Genomic DNA, 19,565 nt, shown 5'->3' with positions numbered 1-19,565 from the left:
TGTTTCTTAACTTTTCTGAAAGAATATACATTCGACTCAAAACTGTCAACATTATCTTGTGTTTTAATATTTTATGTCAAATTATGTTAAAAATAAAAAATAAAAATGGATATAGAAAATGAGTGAATATGAATTTTGATCTGACAAAAGGAATGATCAATGTGTTTCTAATATGGAAACCAAATTTTCCAAAAAAACTATTAAATAGTCGCGTATTATGTATTATTATTCACTCGGTGATTTATGCCACTCGCAAGCGCTTGTTGTAGTAAACTTCACCTCGTGTATAATAATCTTCATTATACACTCTGGAATAGTGTATAATGAAGATTATTATATGTTGAAATTCATTTTATACATATTCTAATTTGAATAAAAGTTTAATTGACCTTTATTTAGTTAAGAAATATTCGTTTTGGATTTTACAATGGCATTCATTTTTATACGACCAGATTACACCCCACCCTAAAAAACAATTAAATATAGTAGGCGTTTTAGGCGAGCGGATCACCCCCATTTTTTTCATGTACCGACCAATCTAGTCTAGTCGCTAAAAACCATTGATCTTTATATTTTCGAGGGTGCTGTATACGAATATGACATTTATTTTTCTTCAAAATTGGGGGAACATGGTCAAAATCGAGCTTTAATTCGAAAATCTAGAAAATCCAAAAAGTAAATAAATACATCCGAATCCTCCCAAAAATTTTCCGGCAGTATAGAAAATTCCGGAAAATTTTTTAGGCTCTCCCGACTTTGTGCATACGATTGACAAAGTTGAGTGAGGAAATTCAAAATTTACTACTTCTGAATGCATGGTACTAAATTTGTGTGAATAAATTTTTGGGAAAGTCTCAGATCTTAATATGTAGAAGAAAAAAGTTACAGCGATATCAAGATACGAGTTTCAACTCCGCGTCGTGACGCCGCTCGAGTAGCGCGTGTAAAAATCCTCGCAGTTTAATTCGTTATGGATTACTTTTGTTTTTATGGTTTTATGGAGCTCTATGGAGATGTTTTTAAAGTTAGTTATAAACTTCATTTCTTTATTAAGTAGGGTCCACACCATGCCGGGGTAAGCCGGGCGGCCTAAGCTGCGTTGATGTAGATGTCCCGGGCGACTTTGCCGGGTTAGAAAATGCTGGCCGGGCCGTGTCGATCCCAACCCGCATAAAGTAGGTATAGATCAAAGGAAGCCGAGCCGAGCCGAACAAAAATATAGAGTGGGGACGTGCCGAGCGGCCCCGAGCGGCTTCAGTTACAATTAAACCTCCGACCGAACTAGACGCATCATTTTATTTTCGACTCAGTTTGTTTAAGTTGTTTACAAGGGCAAACTTCGGTCGAACATGGTGATTTCCCAGAGCAAGAACAAAAATACTTTTGTAGAAGTTCCATAGCGTTGATGCCTTCGTAATACTTCGGGGATATAGAATCATTTTCTACCATCCACCCATGGCTATTTAAATCACTCGTTTCTATATTTGCTTTTGTCGATTGGTTCCATTCATTGAGCTGCCACAATTCTCGTAAAATGTGTTGTTGTAAAGCAGGCTGTGAGGGAGGTAGTTTATCGACCGATACAATTTTTTCTACTGCAATATGGGATCTCAATGAATTAATGGAGTGTCGCAAAGCTTTTGAATTTTTTCCAGAGTCATACAACATAGCTAGGAAATTGCTGACAACTTCTAAATTAGACTTTGAGTCAAGATTTGTCAAATCAGCTAAGGCGTTCAACTCAAGATCTCACATTTTATTCAAAGAGGACAAAACTGTTTTCTTTCCTATAAAATAGAGAGCTGACGTAGTTTCACAATCACTCAATGCGTGAGCTGCTGGCAATGCTACAATTAATGTCTTGCGCAATTTTTTCTCAATTTCTGGACGATTTACAGAGATATCAATTTTATTACCGCATATCCGTACCTACGCCTTCATTCTTCTTGTTTTGGATTTGGATTGAAATCGCTATATCTTTTCTTCTACATATTAAGATCTGAGACTTTCCCAAAAACTTATTCACATCATTAATTTTAGTACCATGCGTTCAGAAGTAGTAAATTTTAAACTTCCTCACCCAACTTTGTCATTGGTATGCACAAAGTCGGGAGAGCCGAAAAAAATTTTCCAGAATTTTCTATACAGCCGGAAAATTGTTTGTTGCTATGGTAACGCAATATTTTGCTCAAGCATGCAACTGTTCTAGGCTAACTAGATATTAATAAAACCTCGTATTAAGTGTATTTTTTGGAAAAAGCATTTGCATATGTATTTAAACTTTTGCTTTCAAACAATCAACCCTTTGAATTATTGAATGTATCTTAGCTAATGCATGTATACATGGTTAAAAAAATAGTAAATAGTGGTACTTTAATTAATAATGTTTCGTTTTGGATTTTTATATTTATTTCCGTCGCAGCTAGATAGCGCTAAGACACATATTCGATTTTTAATAATAAAATGAAATTGATATTATTTTTCTTTCAACATTATTTAAAAGAGAAATAAATTTTCTGCATTATAGTGAAAAAAAATTTTGCATTGAAATAGCGACATCCCTGGGAACTCTTTGACTAATTCAGGTAATTAACAAAAGAAATTACGCAACTGACTTCTCCATATTATATCACTAAATCTACAACTTTTTCTGTTCCTTGATTTGTTTTCATATATTGCTTGCTTCGTAGTGGTGCCTGCCTTGTGTCATTGAAAACATTTATTTTTTTAAGAATTTAAAGCAAGATGGAATTAAAACAGATCAGAATATGAATTTTCTCAATCATCAACACAAGTTTCTATTACTGAAAATGACAGCTCTGAAACAGAATCCTTAGAAGGAGTACCAACTATTGGAAATTAGTCTTCATCTAGTGTACAATGCACACCAATATATAAAAAAGCCAACAAATATCTTTCGTGCTCCTCGAAATCGCAAAATGAAAACAAATAAGAATAATATCTCAGTCATCAGTCCCGCTATTGATAAACTGGATGAAGTGACTGTACAAGTGTAATATTGAAGATGAGCTCGGCATCGTTGGAAAATTTATTGCTGTGCAACCAATACAGATGTCTCTCTTCGATGCCCTTTCATACCAGGAACGTCTTTAAGCCATAATAAGAGAAAACGATTGGAGATACTATCAATACCCAATACCCAATGCCACACAAATCTAACATCAGCATTATCAACTGATAATGAAGAAAATTGGTCATCATCAGTTTGAAATCTGTCCATTACAGCTATAAAACAGAAACAACACGTTCTTTAATGGCGTTGTCTGGTATTTTACAAGCAGGACCGAAGTCCGAAGACCGAATTCTCAGCCATATTAATATTGATAATAATAATAAGAACAATGTTATAGGTACTTACCTTATTAAAATCTTGTCACACCTGATAAATTGTCATACAAACATCCTTTAGAAAATTTTATATAGTATTTTTAGGTACTCGATAAACAGAAGCATGTGTGGAAAAGGAATCTCCTGTAGCAAAGTATTTCAAAGTTATTTGCTTTGATACATTACTTTATATTGTTCTTTTTTGACGGTCCCGAACTTTTCCCAGAAGTTCATTGAATTTTTCTTCAGATATTCCAAAATGGTTCTTATATTCTTCCTTATCTTCTAACGCTAGTTCCTTTAACAAGTCTTCTGACGCTCCCAACTGATTTCTTCTTAAAATCCATTGCCTCACCCAAAATTGTCGCGTTTTACGAAGTACAAAAAACATTTTTCAGCTCTTGTTTCAACAAAATTATTTTCACACATTCACTAACTACTACATTTGACACCGTCTTTTTAATACTGATTGAGTGATTGATCAGTTTTTCCCCATTAGATTTTATGAAGAATGGAGAGCAATTTTAAGAAAATGTGACTTAATTTATTACAAATATTCTATCGGAAAGAATTGATAATTCAACTACTGTATTATTTTCCAAATGAAAATCAAATGGACGAACTGGGAAAAATCAAAACAATATTTTGTGACGGTTCAAGAGCAATAATGGAAGATTCAAGGTAGAAACTGAAAAATCAACTAGAAAAAGCTGATCTAGATTTAAAACAATATGAAGACAAACATGAACAAGAATAGGAACAATAGAGAAGAAAAACATAAAACTAATATTGGTGAAGGTGAAGTAAAAAATAAATATATAACACATTAGTGAATTTTTCATTTATTAATAAGGGAAATAAATTATAACTTCATACATGGAATACAAAACAGAAATGCTTACAATAAGCCTGGAAAATATTGTATTATTAAATCAAGGTAGGTATATCTGGTACTACTGAATCAATATGGTTGTTAGCTTATACCTATACTAGTCCGGTCAATACAGATATTTAAAATAAGAAAAATTACCGGAAAGCCAAATATTGGTGGAGAGCTGAGGTTTACCATTACAAATAACATTTTTAAAATCCTCAACGATCCTATGTGTGCTAAAAAAGTTATTCGGGGTCAAGTATCAAAATTTGAAGGTTTTTGGAATTTTCTCGAAACCGGAGAGTTTTGTCAAAAAAACCTCAATCCAAAGTTGTAAATCTTGAATTTCTTTACAAAAATGACTTCCATTAATTTTTTTCTAAAAGTTACCATTCGTGAGATATCGCGATTCTAAGAGTCACTTTATCCATGATATACACACATTTCCACGTCACTTGTGATGTAGTGTACTCGGCGCGTTTTTTACCTTGGTTTTCCCTCCATTAACTATCATGACAATTTTAAGATAATTTAAAGAGACAGTAGCCGTCAAGTTCCAGATATTACCTTATTTTTTATTGATTAATGTGTTAACTATTGTTTTCATTTCTTTAAATATTTTAATTAGATTCATACTCTTGAAAGTCTACAGGATCTTCCTCTATTGAACTCAACTGGAAATTTGAGCAAGATTGACTTTGGAAATTGGTACACGCTGGACAACACAGCAACTCGACTTTTTTATAGCCACATTTTGCACGACAACCTTTTTTGCATTTGCAAAAAATAGTGTTTCAAGTTTCAATCGGCTCTAGAGTATTATCTATCAATGTCCAAACCCGGTCTTCTGGGTTCAGTTAATTGCCTAGCCATGTTTGAACTTGACAGTAATTTCGATACCAATGTTGAATAGCAGATGCCGATGTAGAAGGAAGACATGATGGTTGTACTTGTTTCTTGTTATCTTGTTAAGTATCCATAAACAGCGAAAAGAAAGCGAATTCCTTCCTTAATTATTGTTTGAGGTGTAGAATCAATGTCTGTGAATATTTTAACGCAGTCAATCAAATCTTTTTTTTTCGAATAATTTGAATACGGACGTTTTGCCCCTTTTGTACATTGCTGAGAAACTGAGACATTTTTTTGAGCTATAAAATAGCACAAATAACCTAAATGGTAGACGCTTGTAATAAGCTGAACCTTTAACACTTAAAGAACAAGAGCTACGGAGAATAGAATAGCCAGATATTTTTTAAGTATACGTGGGTAGAGGAAATTCAGTTAGGGACTGACTATCTTTTGAATAAATGTTTTCAGAATAGTATAATATATGTACTCAAATAGGTATTTATACTTGTCTTAAGTTCCTGATATGTATATGCGTATAATGTGACTCTTAGAATTACGATATCTCAGGAATGGTAACTCTTACGAAAAAATTATTATTGAAACCATTTTTGTAGAGAATTTTAAGATCTACAGCTTTGATATATTTTTTTTTTATAAAACTCACTTACTTGATACTCAAAAAACCTCAAATATTGACCTTTGACCCCGAATTTGAGCACTCATTGGATCGATGGGGATTTTTAAAACTTTATTTGTAATGGTAAACCCCAGCTCTCCACTAATATTTGGCTTTCCGGGAATTTTTGTTATTTTAAATGTCTCTATTGATCGGACTATATCAAGTAATCGTAATAATTGGTTCAATCCATAATATATCGACGTAATTTGTGACGGATGTAACTCGTAAAAATAGATTCGAGGTTTTTGCTACAAATGTGTTCAATGATTTATGTCTTGTGCATAATAGAGCGAGTATCATAACATGCAGCCCAAACATTATACGATTCGCTCGATAGAGTCTCTGCAATGCTCATTCGATAATTGTACTTTTGATGTAAAGGAAATGTAACTTTATTGTATAATGAAGTGTTCTAAAATAAAGTGATATTTGGTTTCTTGTCAACAGAAAAAATGTTGTAAAACTTTGTCAGTTATTTTATAACAAACTAGCTTTTACCCGCGGCTTCGCTCGCATCGAATCCATTAAATAAGTATCAGAAATTATTATAATAGAAATATATCAATAAGATAATTTTATTTTATTGCTTGGTTAGTATTATCGATTTTTAAAAATTACTACATACTATGAAGTTTCACAACATGCTTTATTGTAATACAATAACAAATGTATTTTCCTGTAAGCAAGGGCAACTGTTATTTTCTGGTCTTTTTTGACGGACATTAGTAATAAGTTGAGCAAAAACGTTTTTCCGGTTCCTCCTGGCGCGTCGGTAAAGAAGAGTCCACCATTACCGGAGTCTATTCTACGTAAAACATGATGGAAAATATGATTTTGCTCTGGAAGTAATTGAGGGACTAATTCTGTCACTTGATGTTGTAGTCCTATGAAATCATTATCTAGCTCTCGAGCAATTTCATTATTATTGACATTTTTTATTCATTGAGGGAATAACAATTAGAGGATGATTGTGATATTCCATTGTAGGGTCATATTAATCCAGTATCATTAAATACGGACCACTCCTCACACATGAAATTTCGACGGCGTGTGGTATCTATTTCTGCTCGAACAATTTTCCAAACATGTGATTGTTCTGGCGTTTCTATCGCTCTTCTAGTTACCCGCTGCTGAGCATGTCTTTCTAAACGACGTTGGGTCTGAAGAGGTGTTTCAGCAGCACTCAAATCACATTGTCGCCTTGCTTGCTGTTGTCTTCACAGCTCTCCACGAATCGAAGATTCTTGATTTCGTGCAACTTTTACTACTCGGAACCATCAAAAATTTTTAGACAATGTAGATTTACGCTTCCGACGCATTTTTTAGACATACGCTTCCAGTGACTGTCACCGAAGGTACCATTGTACCTAATTTCAAAAATTCCAAACAGCTGAAACTATAGTCAATTGAATTGGACGCATAGATTAAATAGATATTGACTTGACCGTCGGTAATATCGTACGTCGATAATATAGGATTTAGGGTTTGAAGTTCTGTATGTTAGATGGCGCTGAAGTAGCAAAATGTTGATATTTGTTGACAATTTTTTTTTTATTTTTGTAAAAAATATTTTATTAATAAAAAGTAGACTAGGTTATTTCTAGTACTTCCAGAATATGTGTAAAAAGTTTCAAGATGATTCGTCAAGTAGCTTATGCGCGAAAGCGTAACAAACATCCACACTTTCAAATTTATAATATTAGCAAGGATAGTAAAGATTATGTCATAAGCTAGTAGCAATATCGTTTGTTAATTATATTAAAAAATACACTTGAATCATATTGACATCAAACATAGATATATAAAAAAATATAAATTGCAATACTTATATTTAAAAATCGTAATGCGCACATTTTGATTATAAAATTAGTTTGCTACAATAATATTGCTTTCTTTTCGTCGCTTACTTTCTTTCCCATTTACTAAGAATGAAGTGAGATTAGACAATTCTGTCATCTTTTCATACGCATTTTTAAGATGTTTTGAATGTCCTCAAAAGTCTTACCTCTAGTTTCTGGAATACTGAAATAAATACTTATAAGTCCAACTATACTTGTACTACTGCAAATCCAAAAGACGCAATACAATCCAAAATGATTTGCTATAAGAGGAAAACAAAAAGTATTTACGCTCGAGAAACAACCGACGCTTATCATTACTAAAGCTACACCCCTTACTCTCAAACGATCTAGGAACACTTCTCCAGCAAATGCCATTGGTACACTTCCTAAGCCGAATGCATAGACAGTAATATATAAAACTACACATAGAATTGGTGCCCATTGTAAATTTTCAACTATAGGAGATCCTACATGCTTTAGGTAAAAGTATAAACCAAGAAAAAACATAGAAATTGCACACAAAAACGTAGAAATTAATAGCAAAATTCTTCTTCCTAGTTTATCAGTGAAATAAGTCGCCAAGGAAAATGTTAACAGTTTTACCACCCCCACAACGATGCCGACATGATTTCCAGACAGCGCGGATCCAGATTCATTGAATATTGGAGCGACATACATCACGATCACTAAGATACCTGAGAATTGTTCTATTATGAAAAGCTGCATGCTAAGAATGTATGCCAATCTTGCACACGGATCTCTAATTATCTCAAAAAAGCTCGATTTCTCAAATGTATCTATAGACGTTTCTTTTATCTTCTTAAATTCAAAATCCACATCAGCTGAGCTTTCTAGGCGTCTTAATTTGCGTAAGGCTTTAGAAGCTTCAGATAATCTATTTTTTGATAATAAAAAAACTGGAGATTCGGGAATGCAGAAAGAGAATGAAAGATGAAGAATCACTGGTATTATACAAATTAAAGTTAAGCTTCTTACGCCTGTCATAGAACCAAAAATATACATAAGAAGCATTCCAATAGGTAGATGCGTTGCCATCATACAACTCAATTGTCCCCTGTTATTTTCTTCTGCGATTTCGGTGTTGTAAACCGCAACTGATAATAGTCCTCCACTTAAACTAGCTCCTGTTACTGCCAATGATATGTAATATATAAATATATATCTAGAGAGAGCAGTTGTGATTAAACTACATAACAGTAATATAGATATTAATCTCATGGTTTGTTTTCTGCCAATTTTGTCTATAATTTTTGCCCAGAATGAGAAGGCAATTGTGGCGCTCAACCCTGGAATTGTCGCTATTAAGGAGACTTCCAATGTACTTATCGCTGATCCCAGAGGATTAATATCTGTATTATTAGACTGTAATTGAGGTAAGACAGGGGACGACCACGCCATCACCATTCCGTTGGAAATAATCAACAGATCAGCTAAAAAATATGGAAGAAATTATTGAAAGGCAACTACTTTCGTATTAAAAATAATTTGACCTCAGCTCACTTGACGGTGAGTGTGATTTATTGAAAATTATTAATAGAGAATAATCATTTTTGGTAATTACTTCTTTTTACTTGGTACAAGCGAATATGAAAAATTGAAATTTATTACTTTTAGCAGTTGTAGACAAGCAAAAACATATAAAATAAAAATTATAAAATCATATACTCCGAAACATCTTCCTTTCATTTTTATTAGTCTATGATCCAAACTAAGATTGTTCTTTTGAACTACTTATAATTGCGAAGTAAGCAAACGGATGTTCAAAGCACAATTGGTGTGCTGAAAGTCTTAGTTGCTTGGCGTAAGTCCTTTTTTTACATTTTTTACTACATTATTGATAATTAGAGATATATATGATAACTTCAAAAATTACTTATAAATATTATTAAGAATTTTCAACACTTCACATTTACCGTAGCATATACAGAAAAAGTTAATCATTTGTTGGAACATGAAAATAAAATTTTTGTATTAATCATGATTTGCAGTTTACATATGGTTGTAATAATATTTAAAAATTCTTATTAGTTTTATTCCAAATCACAGAATTAGTTCGAAAGGATTTTCTACCAAGTATAGTGAATTTTTGGAATAATGGCATTAGTTTTTTCACTTTTCAGTTTTATTAACTACAGAAGTTCTATTTTCATGTTCAATTTAGTTTTTACCTCCATTATGACAATGAAAGAGTATTTTTAACTATTAGTTATTCATGAAATCATATAGGACGAGAATATCAGGATGACTCAAGAATAATTTTATCTAATGTTCCATAGTTACATGGAACTTCATTTTGAGCGAAAAAAACTCGTTCATCGTCTAAAGACTGTAGGCACCTAAGTGCTACCACATAAGCTTTTTTATTCTAAACTATTAACTGATAAAGTCTGATGAGGAAGGACTGTATGAACGATTATATGAAGTGAAAAGTACACTTTCTAAATTTATGCGACAAAATTCAGGAGATAATTGCTCGTATTAAACTAAGATGGGTCTTCCTTTTAAAGAAATTTCCTCAGCCCACCCCTATTATATTACATTTAACATCTTTACTGTTTTGCACTCAATTTTATTGAAAAAATTATAAATTATGGTGTTTTTTTCCATGTAGCTATTGGTTTCGGGAAGAGAATTTAAGAATAAAAAATTTAGATAAAGAGATTGCAAGTATTTATTTTATTTTAGAAAACTTCATATTGAAAAAAAGTTTTGATATGAAGTAAAATAAGGTTTGCTAATTTCACCCTCGTATATTGTAACAGGAATATTTAAAAAGTACCCGGGGTTAGTCCCTTGCGAGGGCACGAAAATTACAAAATTGTCTAGTGTCTAGTTACAATGAAATTTTGGGAAAAAACTGAAAACTCAATATAAGTCACCACCTTTTAAGAGTGATAACATGGAAATTTTGTTATAGGATACACCCACACCCCTAATACACGTATCGAAAAATATAAATAAAGAACATGTTAAAGGAATTCTTAAAAGAAGCAGAAGAAATAGGATTGGAAATGAATGAAAATAAATAAAAAATTATGAGGTATGGCAACCAATTGAATAAAGGAACAATAAAAATAGGAAAGTACGAGTTTGACCAAGTACAAAATGTAAATAAAAATAAAAGACCAGAAGAAATATTTACGAAACAATGGTAAAATTGATACTAATAGGCAAAAACAAATAAAATGACAGAGAAAGAAGAGACTTATGGAAATAAAGATAATAAGAAAAATATCATATATATCATCAATCAAGATTGATGCAAATGAATGCAGCAAACGTATGGATTAGAAAAAGTAATATTAACTTGAAGGGAAAGATATGATTAGAAGAATGGAAAGCCACAAAATAAGATATTCTGTGCATCTGTGGATAACAGGTCAATATTACAAAGGGTTACGAGAGCAGAAGAAGGAGGGAAAGGCCAAGATCAATGTGGTTAATAGACGTATAAGAGGATCTAAGTAGAATGGGAATGAAGCGATAGAAAGAAAAAAACAAAGACAGAAATTCATGGAGAATAAATAACAACAGAGTAGAATAAATAAATAATGGGTTTTTATTAATCCTGAGAGAAGAATCTAAAAAGCTTTATGTCAATCAATTACACGACGGGTATATGAATTTTCGAATTTATTCAATTCCGTCCAACGGACCATCCCTTGTTAGTCTATCATTATAAGTACTTGACAAATTTTGAAACTATATGTTGGATCCAATGATACGTTAAATACCAGACTGGTATATTTTAGTCAATTGAAATGATGCGAATTCTGTATGTAATCGATTTTCAAGAAGTGTGAAAAATTTGAAACTTTGTATCGGCTGTATTCAATCACGTAAATATAAGGTGAGTTTTGGGTTATTTTTTGGAATTTTCAGACAAATGGACAGATATTAATGTCTTAATAGTTTTTATTACCCTAAATTATTCGCAATCTCATCTCAACTTTGGAAAAATGATCTAAATTTTCTTAGAAGAACTAATATATATTGCACGATTGATGGAAAAATCAGACTAAGCAGTGTGAGGAAAGTACTTCATTAACTAAATTACATATTATCAATTACCTATCCAACCACAAAAATAAATATACCATGGAAATCGGCTCTTTCTTGTATTGTTAATCAAATTGAATGATACATGGTATTCATCGGATTTTTTACTTTCCATTATTACCCAAATCTGCAAGAAAATAATTTACTAATACTTGCACAACTACTGGATATCTACTACTATGAAACGTGATAGTTAGTCAAGTTTGTTATGTTATCAACAACCACAAGCTAAAGTTTTTATCAACAATAAAGTGAAATTAGATATAGAAATATAATAATAATATGTAATAGAATAGAAATAGCTAAATGGATACAGAGGAATATGCAAATATTGCTCTTCTGTCGCTACTACCAGAAAAATGGAAGTGGCAAAGATAGTGGCAAACGAATGCTACCAATTATAATAATTCTACTACCAATTTCCATATCACTATTATTGAATTTTATGAATCCTTGATAGATTAATGTTGTTAATGAAATGAAAATTAAACGTATTTTCCATATTTATAGTTGAAACAACAATTTTTTTAGAATCGCAAAATTAAAATAACGATTCGTCATATTTTATTATCAATTTCAATTAGTTTGGGACATTTCCAATGGTATTTGAAGTATTATTACAAATATTTTTTCATCATTCTTGTTGTAAAAATGCTTGAATTTCAGGGATCAATTCGGAATACACTTTGTGAATTGATATTGTCATCTTGTTTTCATGTTAAAGAGCAATAAACGTTTCTTTCATTAAATTTTAAAAATAAAATACGATTTTTTGCTTTACTGCTACATTTTACATCTTATGTTTGACGCTATCGCGCTTTTTGATCTCACTATTAAAAGACTAGCCTTTATAATCCTGAAATAGGTCGATTTTCACTTTTTAATGATGATTTTTCACATAATATGCGAAAAAGGTAACATTTCCAGTTTTGATTGTGATTGTTAATTTTTTTTTATTCGAAAGTTCTTTAATGCTATATTAAATAATGGCATCTTGTCAATCCTTTTTGTATGGAGTGATCGAAAATTCATTTATTTACCATCAATAACAAAATATTACATATAAAGGTAAATAAAAGGTTTGTGTTATGTCGATGGACCAATGCACTAACCATCTTTTAGTTATTTTAAATCGAAACATTGAAACATTTTATTCCTTGGTTTGAGAATTTGCTACCATTGTAAAAAATTTATAACAATAAACTGTTGTAACTGAAAATTTTAGATCCTCCCCTCAATTAACTCATTACGTTGAAGAAATACAAAAAACACTACAGTAATTAATCGATAAAAATCAAGGTTCATGTCTAATTTTTCTCAGATGCACCAAATTAGAAATATTGAATTTTTGAAGTAAATTATAGATACTATAAATGGAACCCAATGTATATAAATTTTGATTTTTTATGGGATGTGTAAACAAAAGAAGAACTGAATAACAAGTAAGTGAATTGTTCAATGTAAAGTACCCTAAGAGACCTATCGGACATTTACATATGTACACACAATTATATCAAGACCCCAATTATGATAATTTAGATCGCATTATGCAGTTTTGTGACATTTTACGTGACCCCAACCAAAGTTTTATTAAACAAATTATCTTTTCTGTTGTGACTAATTTTTAGATGAATTTAAGTTGGTGATATTCACCCTGAACACACTGTTTACACCACCACTACACCAACACTCACAATTACACTGTCTGAGGCGCGTTTCAATATCCAAGTTATCGAGACTGAAGTTAAATTAGAATCTATTAACTTGACTTACCTATTTTATAGCAAATTTTTCCATCATCACATTCTAGCCTATTATTATTCTTCATTACTAAAGTGATTTAGGCTAGAAATTGCTGGATTTAGGAAAAACACCGATACGTGCAGTTACATCCCGGCTGATTCATTTTCATTTTATTGAGAATAATGCTGTACTCAACGATTATGAGACAATTGTAGATAGGTTCCTCCACCGTCATGGGTTTAAGAAAAACAAAGTGAAAAATAAGAAAAATTTGATCTGGTACCATTTAATCCTGTTTATATGAAATGAGTGGAAGGAATTTTTCACAGAGTGGGTTTGAATTTGGTTTATAAATCCAGCTATACATTGAAACAATTGTTGGGTAATCCTAAAGATAAAATACCAAATGTGATCAGAGTAGTATCTATGAAATTAGCTGTAGTGATTGTGACAGAAAGTATGTTGGACGGACTAAGAGATCCGTTAATGCATTTAGCTCATTTAAAATATGGACAAACTGAAAAATAATTTAACTTGTTGAAAAATTTGTTCAATAATAAATTACTGAATGCGTTTGAAAGCATTGGGATTGTTTAATTTAAGAACAGTTTAAATAGGGACAAAGGACTTATTGACTACAGCCCATTCTATAGTTTGGAATAAATGTGCAGTTTTCGTCCAAAAAGATTTTTCGAATTTTCAATTGAATCAAAGATAAAAATTATTTGCTTCAACTGATGCTTACAAAGTCAGAGCGGCTACAGCTTAAGGGAGGATAATTTCAGCTTTAGAAATGATTACTTGCTCATAATCCTCGAAGAAAATTAGAAATGATTTCTGGAGGTTCTAAATTTCAAACTCTAGCTATTCTTGTATATATCATCAATAGCAAAAAACTAATGGATCATTTTTGTGTAAAGTTAAAAAGTCTACAATATTGATGTGACGTTTTTTGCTATTTTTCCATAATTCATAACAATTTTTATCCATATTCGAAGGATGATTTCAAATTGGTGAAAAATATTTTCGGGCACTTTGATATGACTTATATCGATAAGCCAGGAATTCTCATTTGAAAATTTATTTTATTGGACTTCTAACTTTATTTAGTTTAAATTAGTGTTTATATTCCAAACATATCGATTTTAGACAAGTACATGATATTGATTATTTAATTCATGCAATTAAGAAGTTCAAAGTAAATACCAGAATTACTTCATTTGCACATAATAATTCAGCATGAAATGTTCATTTTTATTATAATTATAGCCTTCTAGAGTGTCTTTTTCAAAATATAATCTGATCTAAATTGTGAATATGCCTTTTAACCAATGTAACCACAAAGGAATTTATTTACCTTTAAGAATTCAAGTTTAAAGTGAATTTGTTCCAAAATTCCGACATTTAAATGAAGAAGTTACATCACCCCTAATGCAATAGTTGTTAGAAATCAGTTCAGGTATCTACGTTATAAGCAAGTTATAGTATTTTCTTTGTAAAAGAAATCCCACAAAACTGCAGATATTTTTAATAAAGATTATATTATCCATTGGTAATGTATAGACATCGAAGCGAATGGTGATTTAATGGGGTACGGAAAAAAAAATACAACATACCTTCTATGGTCTTCGTGGATATCCCCAATTTGTCCAATAGGTGATATTGTGTGAATATGTTTATGAAAAACCTTTCGTAAAAATGTTGAAGCTTATATTAATATTAAATATGAGGAAGGACGAACTTGATAGTGATAAGTTATTATTCCAAGAACCCAAACTGTTGTATATATTTATGATAAAGCTGATATCAATAGTTAATCATATCCTTTTGTATTAAATTATATTTTCAATTCAAACCAATTATTATAAGAAGTGCATAACTGCTTCAAATTAATGTTAGCGTTGTTTGGGTACCAAATATTTCATTCCTGGAAAATATATAACAATTATTTGTTGAAAAATTAACTTGCAGTCACGAAGATTTACATCTCATATCATCACATCAGTATTTTGATCAAAATATATTTTCATTTGTGTTTTCCTATGAAAACAGCACCCAAAAAGCAGTGGTATTATGTGTAAAATTCTTTGGAAATAATTTGCTTACATTATTTTAAATCAGAGATATCAATCAAGTTGACGATTCAATCGAATATCCCAAAAATGTTCCGTTCCGTCCTTTTCTCAGTTTCAAGATTATACTCAGTTTCAGGATAATACTGTAATTTCCCACATGTATCAGGAAGATAACAAAATACAGACTGTTTTAAATAAGAGGGTTGTGTAAAGACATTCCAATCTCAACCTGAATATGTTAGGAGTTATCAACATGAGCTGTGAAATAAATTTAAGCATGCGTTTAGAAAATCTTATTAATATTTCAGCCATTTCAAATTATTTGCTAATGTATGAAAATCATATGAGTGAGTTGTTAAAGATTTTTATGCAAATGAAATGAATTAAGCCTAAGCCTAAGCAAATGAAAGAGGAGTAAGAAAACACCTTCTTTCATGACCCAAAAATTTTCGGCAGCCTAAATCAAAAGTGTCCAAATCAGCTTGACTGACAATGAGCGTTCGGGACGGTCAAAAACAGCAACAACCGACTATATCATCGAAAAAGTTCACCAAATGCTACTAATAGATCGTCGCATTAAGGTTAATGAATATAAGAAGCTATCGGTATGTCAAAATAAGCATTTGTCATACAACGACTGAAGAAGCATAAGAGCTGGGTTTCATGTCTGCTCACTATGAATCAAAAGTGCGTTCAAATGAAAATTTACTAGACCTTATTGACATGGGTTAAACAAAATAAGTCGGAGTTTTTGCGTCGATTCATAACTGTAGATGGAACATGGATCCAATACTACACACCTGATATAAAAAAAACAGTAAAGACAATGGTTTTCTAAGGTCAAGCCTGCTTCGAAGAATGCAAGGATGGTTTCAACGGCCGGATACCTAAGTAATAACGACCGTTTATGGTATGGAGATGATATAGTGTTAATCGAGTATCTCTCAAATGGTAAACAATTCACAGGAGAGCATTTCGCATCATCATTTGATAGGGTAAAGGGAGAAATTACCAAAAATTGACCGCCTTTGAGGAAAAGAAAGTTCTTACTATCAAGACAAAGCACTATCTCACACTTCACAAATCACCACAGTTAAAATTATCGACCGAGTATCGGTTTACAATTCTTTCTCGGTCTCTACTTACTATTTGAATCAAAACAGAATAGAGTACGGAGTGGCATACAGATGTTTTTCTCTCTTTATCAATAGTTAAATCACTCTCAATTGTTAATAATTCATGTAGGCTTCAGCTTCTGATATGTACTTATCTCTAGTTTTGTTTACGTGATTATAAAAAGTTATTTCATTTATTTCCATGGATTAGAATTATTTATTATTATTTGCAAGCCTAATATATTGAATAACTGTTTTATTCAGGATATTATGTATAAGATTGTAATTAGAGTTCATGACTTTTTGATAAATTCTTAACTATACTTCACTACAGTTATCGATTGATAGTTCCGGTATACAGGGGTGATATATAATCAAGTGAATATACAATGTTCGTACCTTGAGCTAAAATCATTTAACGCAATTGTCCGTATTTTGTATTATATTCAAGAAAAGCATCAGTAAACTTTGTTTTATAAGTAGTAATTACTCATTTTTAATTCCATCAAAGGAAACTCTATCATCAACCTATCAGTTACAGATAGAGATTTAATTTTTCGATTCATAATTTTTAGTATATATTTAACATAATATAATTAAGACTAAACAGGATTAAGGAAATGTTGGAAAACAAAAATTAATATTCGTAACCTAATAGACGATACTATAATTGATTAATTGTAGTCTAAATTTTCAAATGAGATAACGTGAATTGAAAAAAAAAAACGCCGAATTGATAGTATCTCCTCAAAGAAAAAAGAAAAAGTATTGGAAGATTGTGATACTCAAATAAAAATAAGGTTTTCTTCTACTAGGCACTAGACACTTGGTGGTTACCAACCTATTTAATACTGAGATATTGGCAGATTATGAATAAAAATTGATGATTTGATAATTGAAATAGTAAAATATCTGTCCCTTTATAAAAATAGTCTAAATGAAGATTTCACAGTTTAATATATTAAGTTCATAGCTATTTCTGTTGCTCGTTGCTTTGTCATGTCGAGACTTGTATTATTTTTCAGGAGATATTGAAACTCAAAGAAAATGTTAGTCGCTATATCTATATCGACATCAGAGGCTGATGAGAAAAAAGATTGTCTGTTTTAGAAATGCTCTCGGCCGAAAAACAATTTCTCAATAATATTGACATTTTCAATGAACGGGAATTCACTTTTTTTATTAAAAAGGAGCACCGAATGAATGTCAACTATCATTTGTACCAAAATATAACAGAACTAAATTCAAAAACGACTTTCACGTAAAGATACTTATTATTGTGAACTTACATTGAAAATTGTGAACTCTTTTTCATCTGGAGGCCTATATCTATGATTACTTTCCTGTAATAGAGGTGAGTTGTTCTATTTTTCAATTGTGTTCATTTGGTCCTCGAATCTTATTAGAATTTTGGCACCACCTTCTTTTAGAGCGTCACTGATGCAGGATCTAATTTCACATGAGGAGTACAAGCGTAATGAAAATAATTTTTCGCACTAAATTACCCTCGCATATATAGATTTGAAACTAATGTTGGGAATGAGTTATAAAATTTTTTTGGCGACTTAAAACACTAACAAAAATAGTTAGCTGCAGTTAGCAGAGTGCTGTTACTTGATGACCGATATATTTCAGTACATTGTTATACAATTTTTGCTTTCTTCCGAATCCTTCCAATGTTTTTCGTCTCATCCTAATTATTTCGCAATTCTTTTCTGTTGCTAGTATTGTAGCACATAAATAATTCCAAAAGTACCTCACCTTAATCTATTGTCAAAGCTCCCGCGTAACCCGGAGGTAAAGTCCAGTATCTTCTAAGATTCTGAAACTCTTGGTAATTTTCTGCATCAATCAAACTTCAAACTGCCAAGACCTTACACATTTTCATTATTATTAGATTTTTAATAACACTTTTATCGTTATCAGAAAGCGAAGGTGAAATTAGACATTTTAGTAGCATGTGGGTTGAATTGCAAACGATACGGTTTGATACAGTTTCCTGCCTGATTTCTCATACTTTTTCCAAGTTCAAAGAATGTTTTCAGATTCCGAACAAATAAATAACAGTAATTGTGCATTTGTTTCTTTTATGCAGATTTGTAGCGACATAGGAATAGAGAAAATACAGAGTGTGGTACAGCAATATATCATGTGTAGCGATCACATTTGACCCGGACTGACCAAAAAAAATTTTAACATATTTCAATACAAAACTTTGTTATCGCTTTCAAAATAGACTCCTTGCAACGTAATTGAAGCATACAAATGGTTGATCCAATTTTCTATACACTTGTGAGCATCAGCTGAAATTGTCTAGAGCTTTTTGAACGAATTACTTATAATGGCTTCAATGGATTAGTTTCATTTGAATTAACCTCATGGAACTGGCGCTGGATCAGTCAAACTGAAGTTGCAATAAATTAGCTGAAAAGTACGTCTAGTTCGGACAAGACCTGACCTGCGTCTACCCCCAAATTTTGGTGAAGCATTTCCGACTTTTTTTTGTTATTCATGTTGACGAATTGTTGAGAAAAATGCATCTCGGATTAAGGAATCGGGTGATTTTTTACTCTGCACGCTTCAAAAACCAAAAATAGATATATTCATGAGAAAATGAAAGCATTAATCTTGAGAATCTTATGCAGCAAGCATTAGATAATAATGAATACGAAGGAGAAGCGGAGTTTGATGATGTATCAAAAGATGATTAAGGAGAAAGGTCCAAAAGCCACAATAAAAGATATAGATATGGATTAAGACATCTCAGATTAATGAAGAAATTCACTATACTTTTTGGAAAAACATGACAAAATGGAGGGCACGGGAATGTTGGATCTAGGGTCGGAAACAAATATTTTTTCATCTATCTATCCAGAGTGCCAATAAGTGAATGAAGGAGATATGAGAAATATAGAAATTTGTTATAAATGAACAAATCCTAGACCCTCTCAGTACATTAGT

At 31.5% G+C, this 19,565-nt stretch overlaps 1 protein-coding gene across 5 annotated transcripts; it reads right to left on the bottom strand.

The window, feature by feature from the left end:
* Nucleotides 1-4,176: 4,176 nt before the first annotated feature.
* Nucleotides 4,177-18,489, bottom strand: LOC130445209 (facilitated trehalose transporter Tret1-like). 5 transcript variants are annotated; one of them, XM_056780757.1, is made up of 5 exons: nt 18,366-18,484; nt 15,031-15,341; nt 13,445-13,802; nt 11,684-11,798; nt 4,177-9,042 (listed from the first exon to the last, which is right to left on the bottom strand). In XM_056780757.1, exons 4-5 carry the CDS (start codon nt 11,784-11,786, stop codon nt 7,703-7,705), a joined length of 1,443 nt encoding a protein of 480 aa, XP_056636735.1. In that variant the 5' UTR covers nt 11,787-11,798; nt 13,445-13,802; nt 15,031-15,341; nt 18,366-18,484; the 3' UTR covers nt 4,177-7,702. The 5 variants fall into 5 exon arrangements, with proteins under 5 accessions (XP_056636735.1, XP_056636732.1, XP_056636731.1 ...); XM_056780754.1 differs by having other exon boundaries at nt 13,445-15,341; nt 18,366-18,478; XM_056780753.1 differs by lacking the exon at nt 13,445-13,802 and having other exon boundaries at nt 18,366-18,478.
* Between the last annotated feature and the right edge of the window lie 1,076 nt (nt 18,490-19,565).

This window comes from Diorhabda sublineata, chromosome 6 (assembly GCF_026230105.1).
Source record: "Diorhabda sublineata isolate icDioSubl1.1 chromosome 6, icDioSubl1.1, whole genome shotgun sequence".
Lineage (NCBI taxonomy): Eukaryota > Metazoa > Arthropoda > Insecta > Coleoptera > Chrysomelidae > Diorhabda > Diorhabda sublineata.
This window is presented reverse-complemented; position numbering and strand designations above follow the sequence as displayed.

Coding starts and splice junctions, on each gene's coding strand:
- LOC130445209 (XM_056780756.1), bottom strand. CDS start 11,786: ATGGAAAGTAAAAAATCCGATGAATACCATGTATCATTCAATTTGATT. Junction 9,043..11,683: donor TTATTTTTGTGGTTGGATAG/GTAATTGATAAT, acceptor CATATTTTTTAG/CTGATCTGTTGATTATTTCC.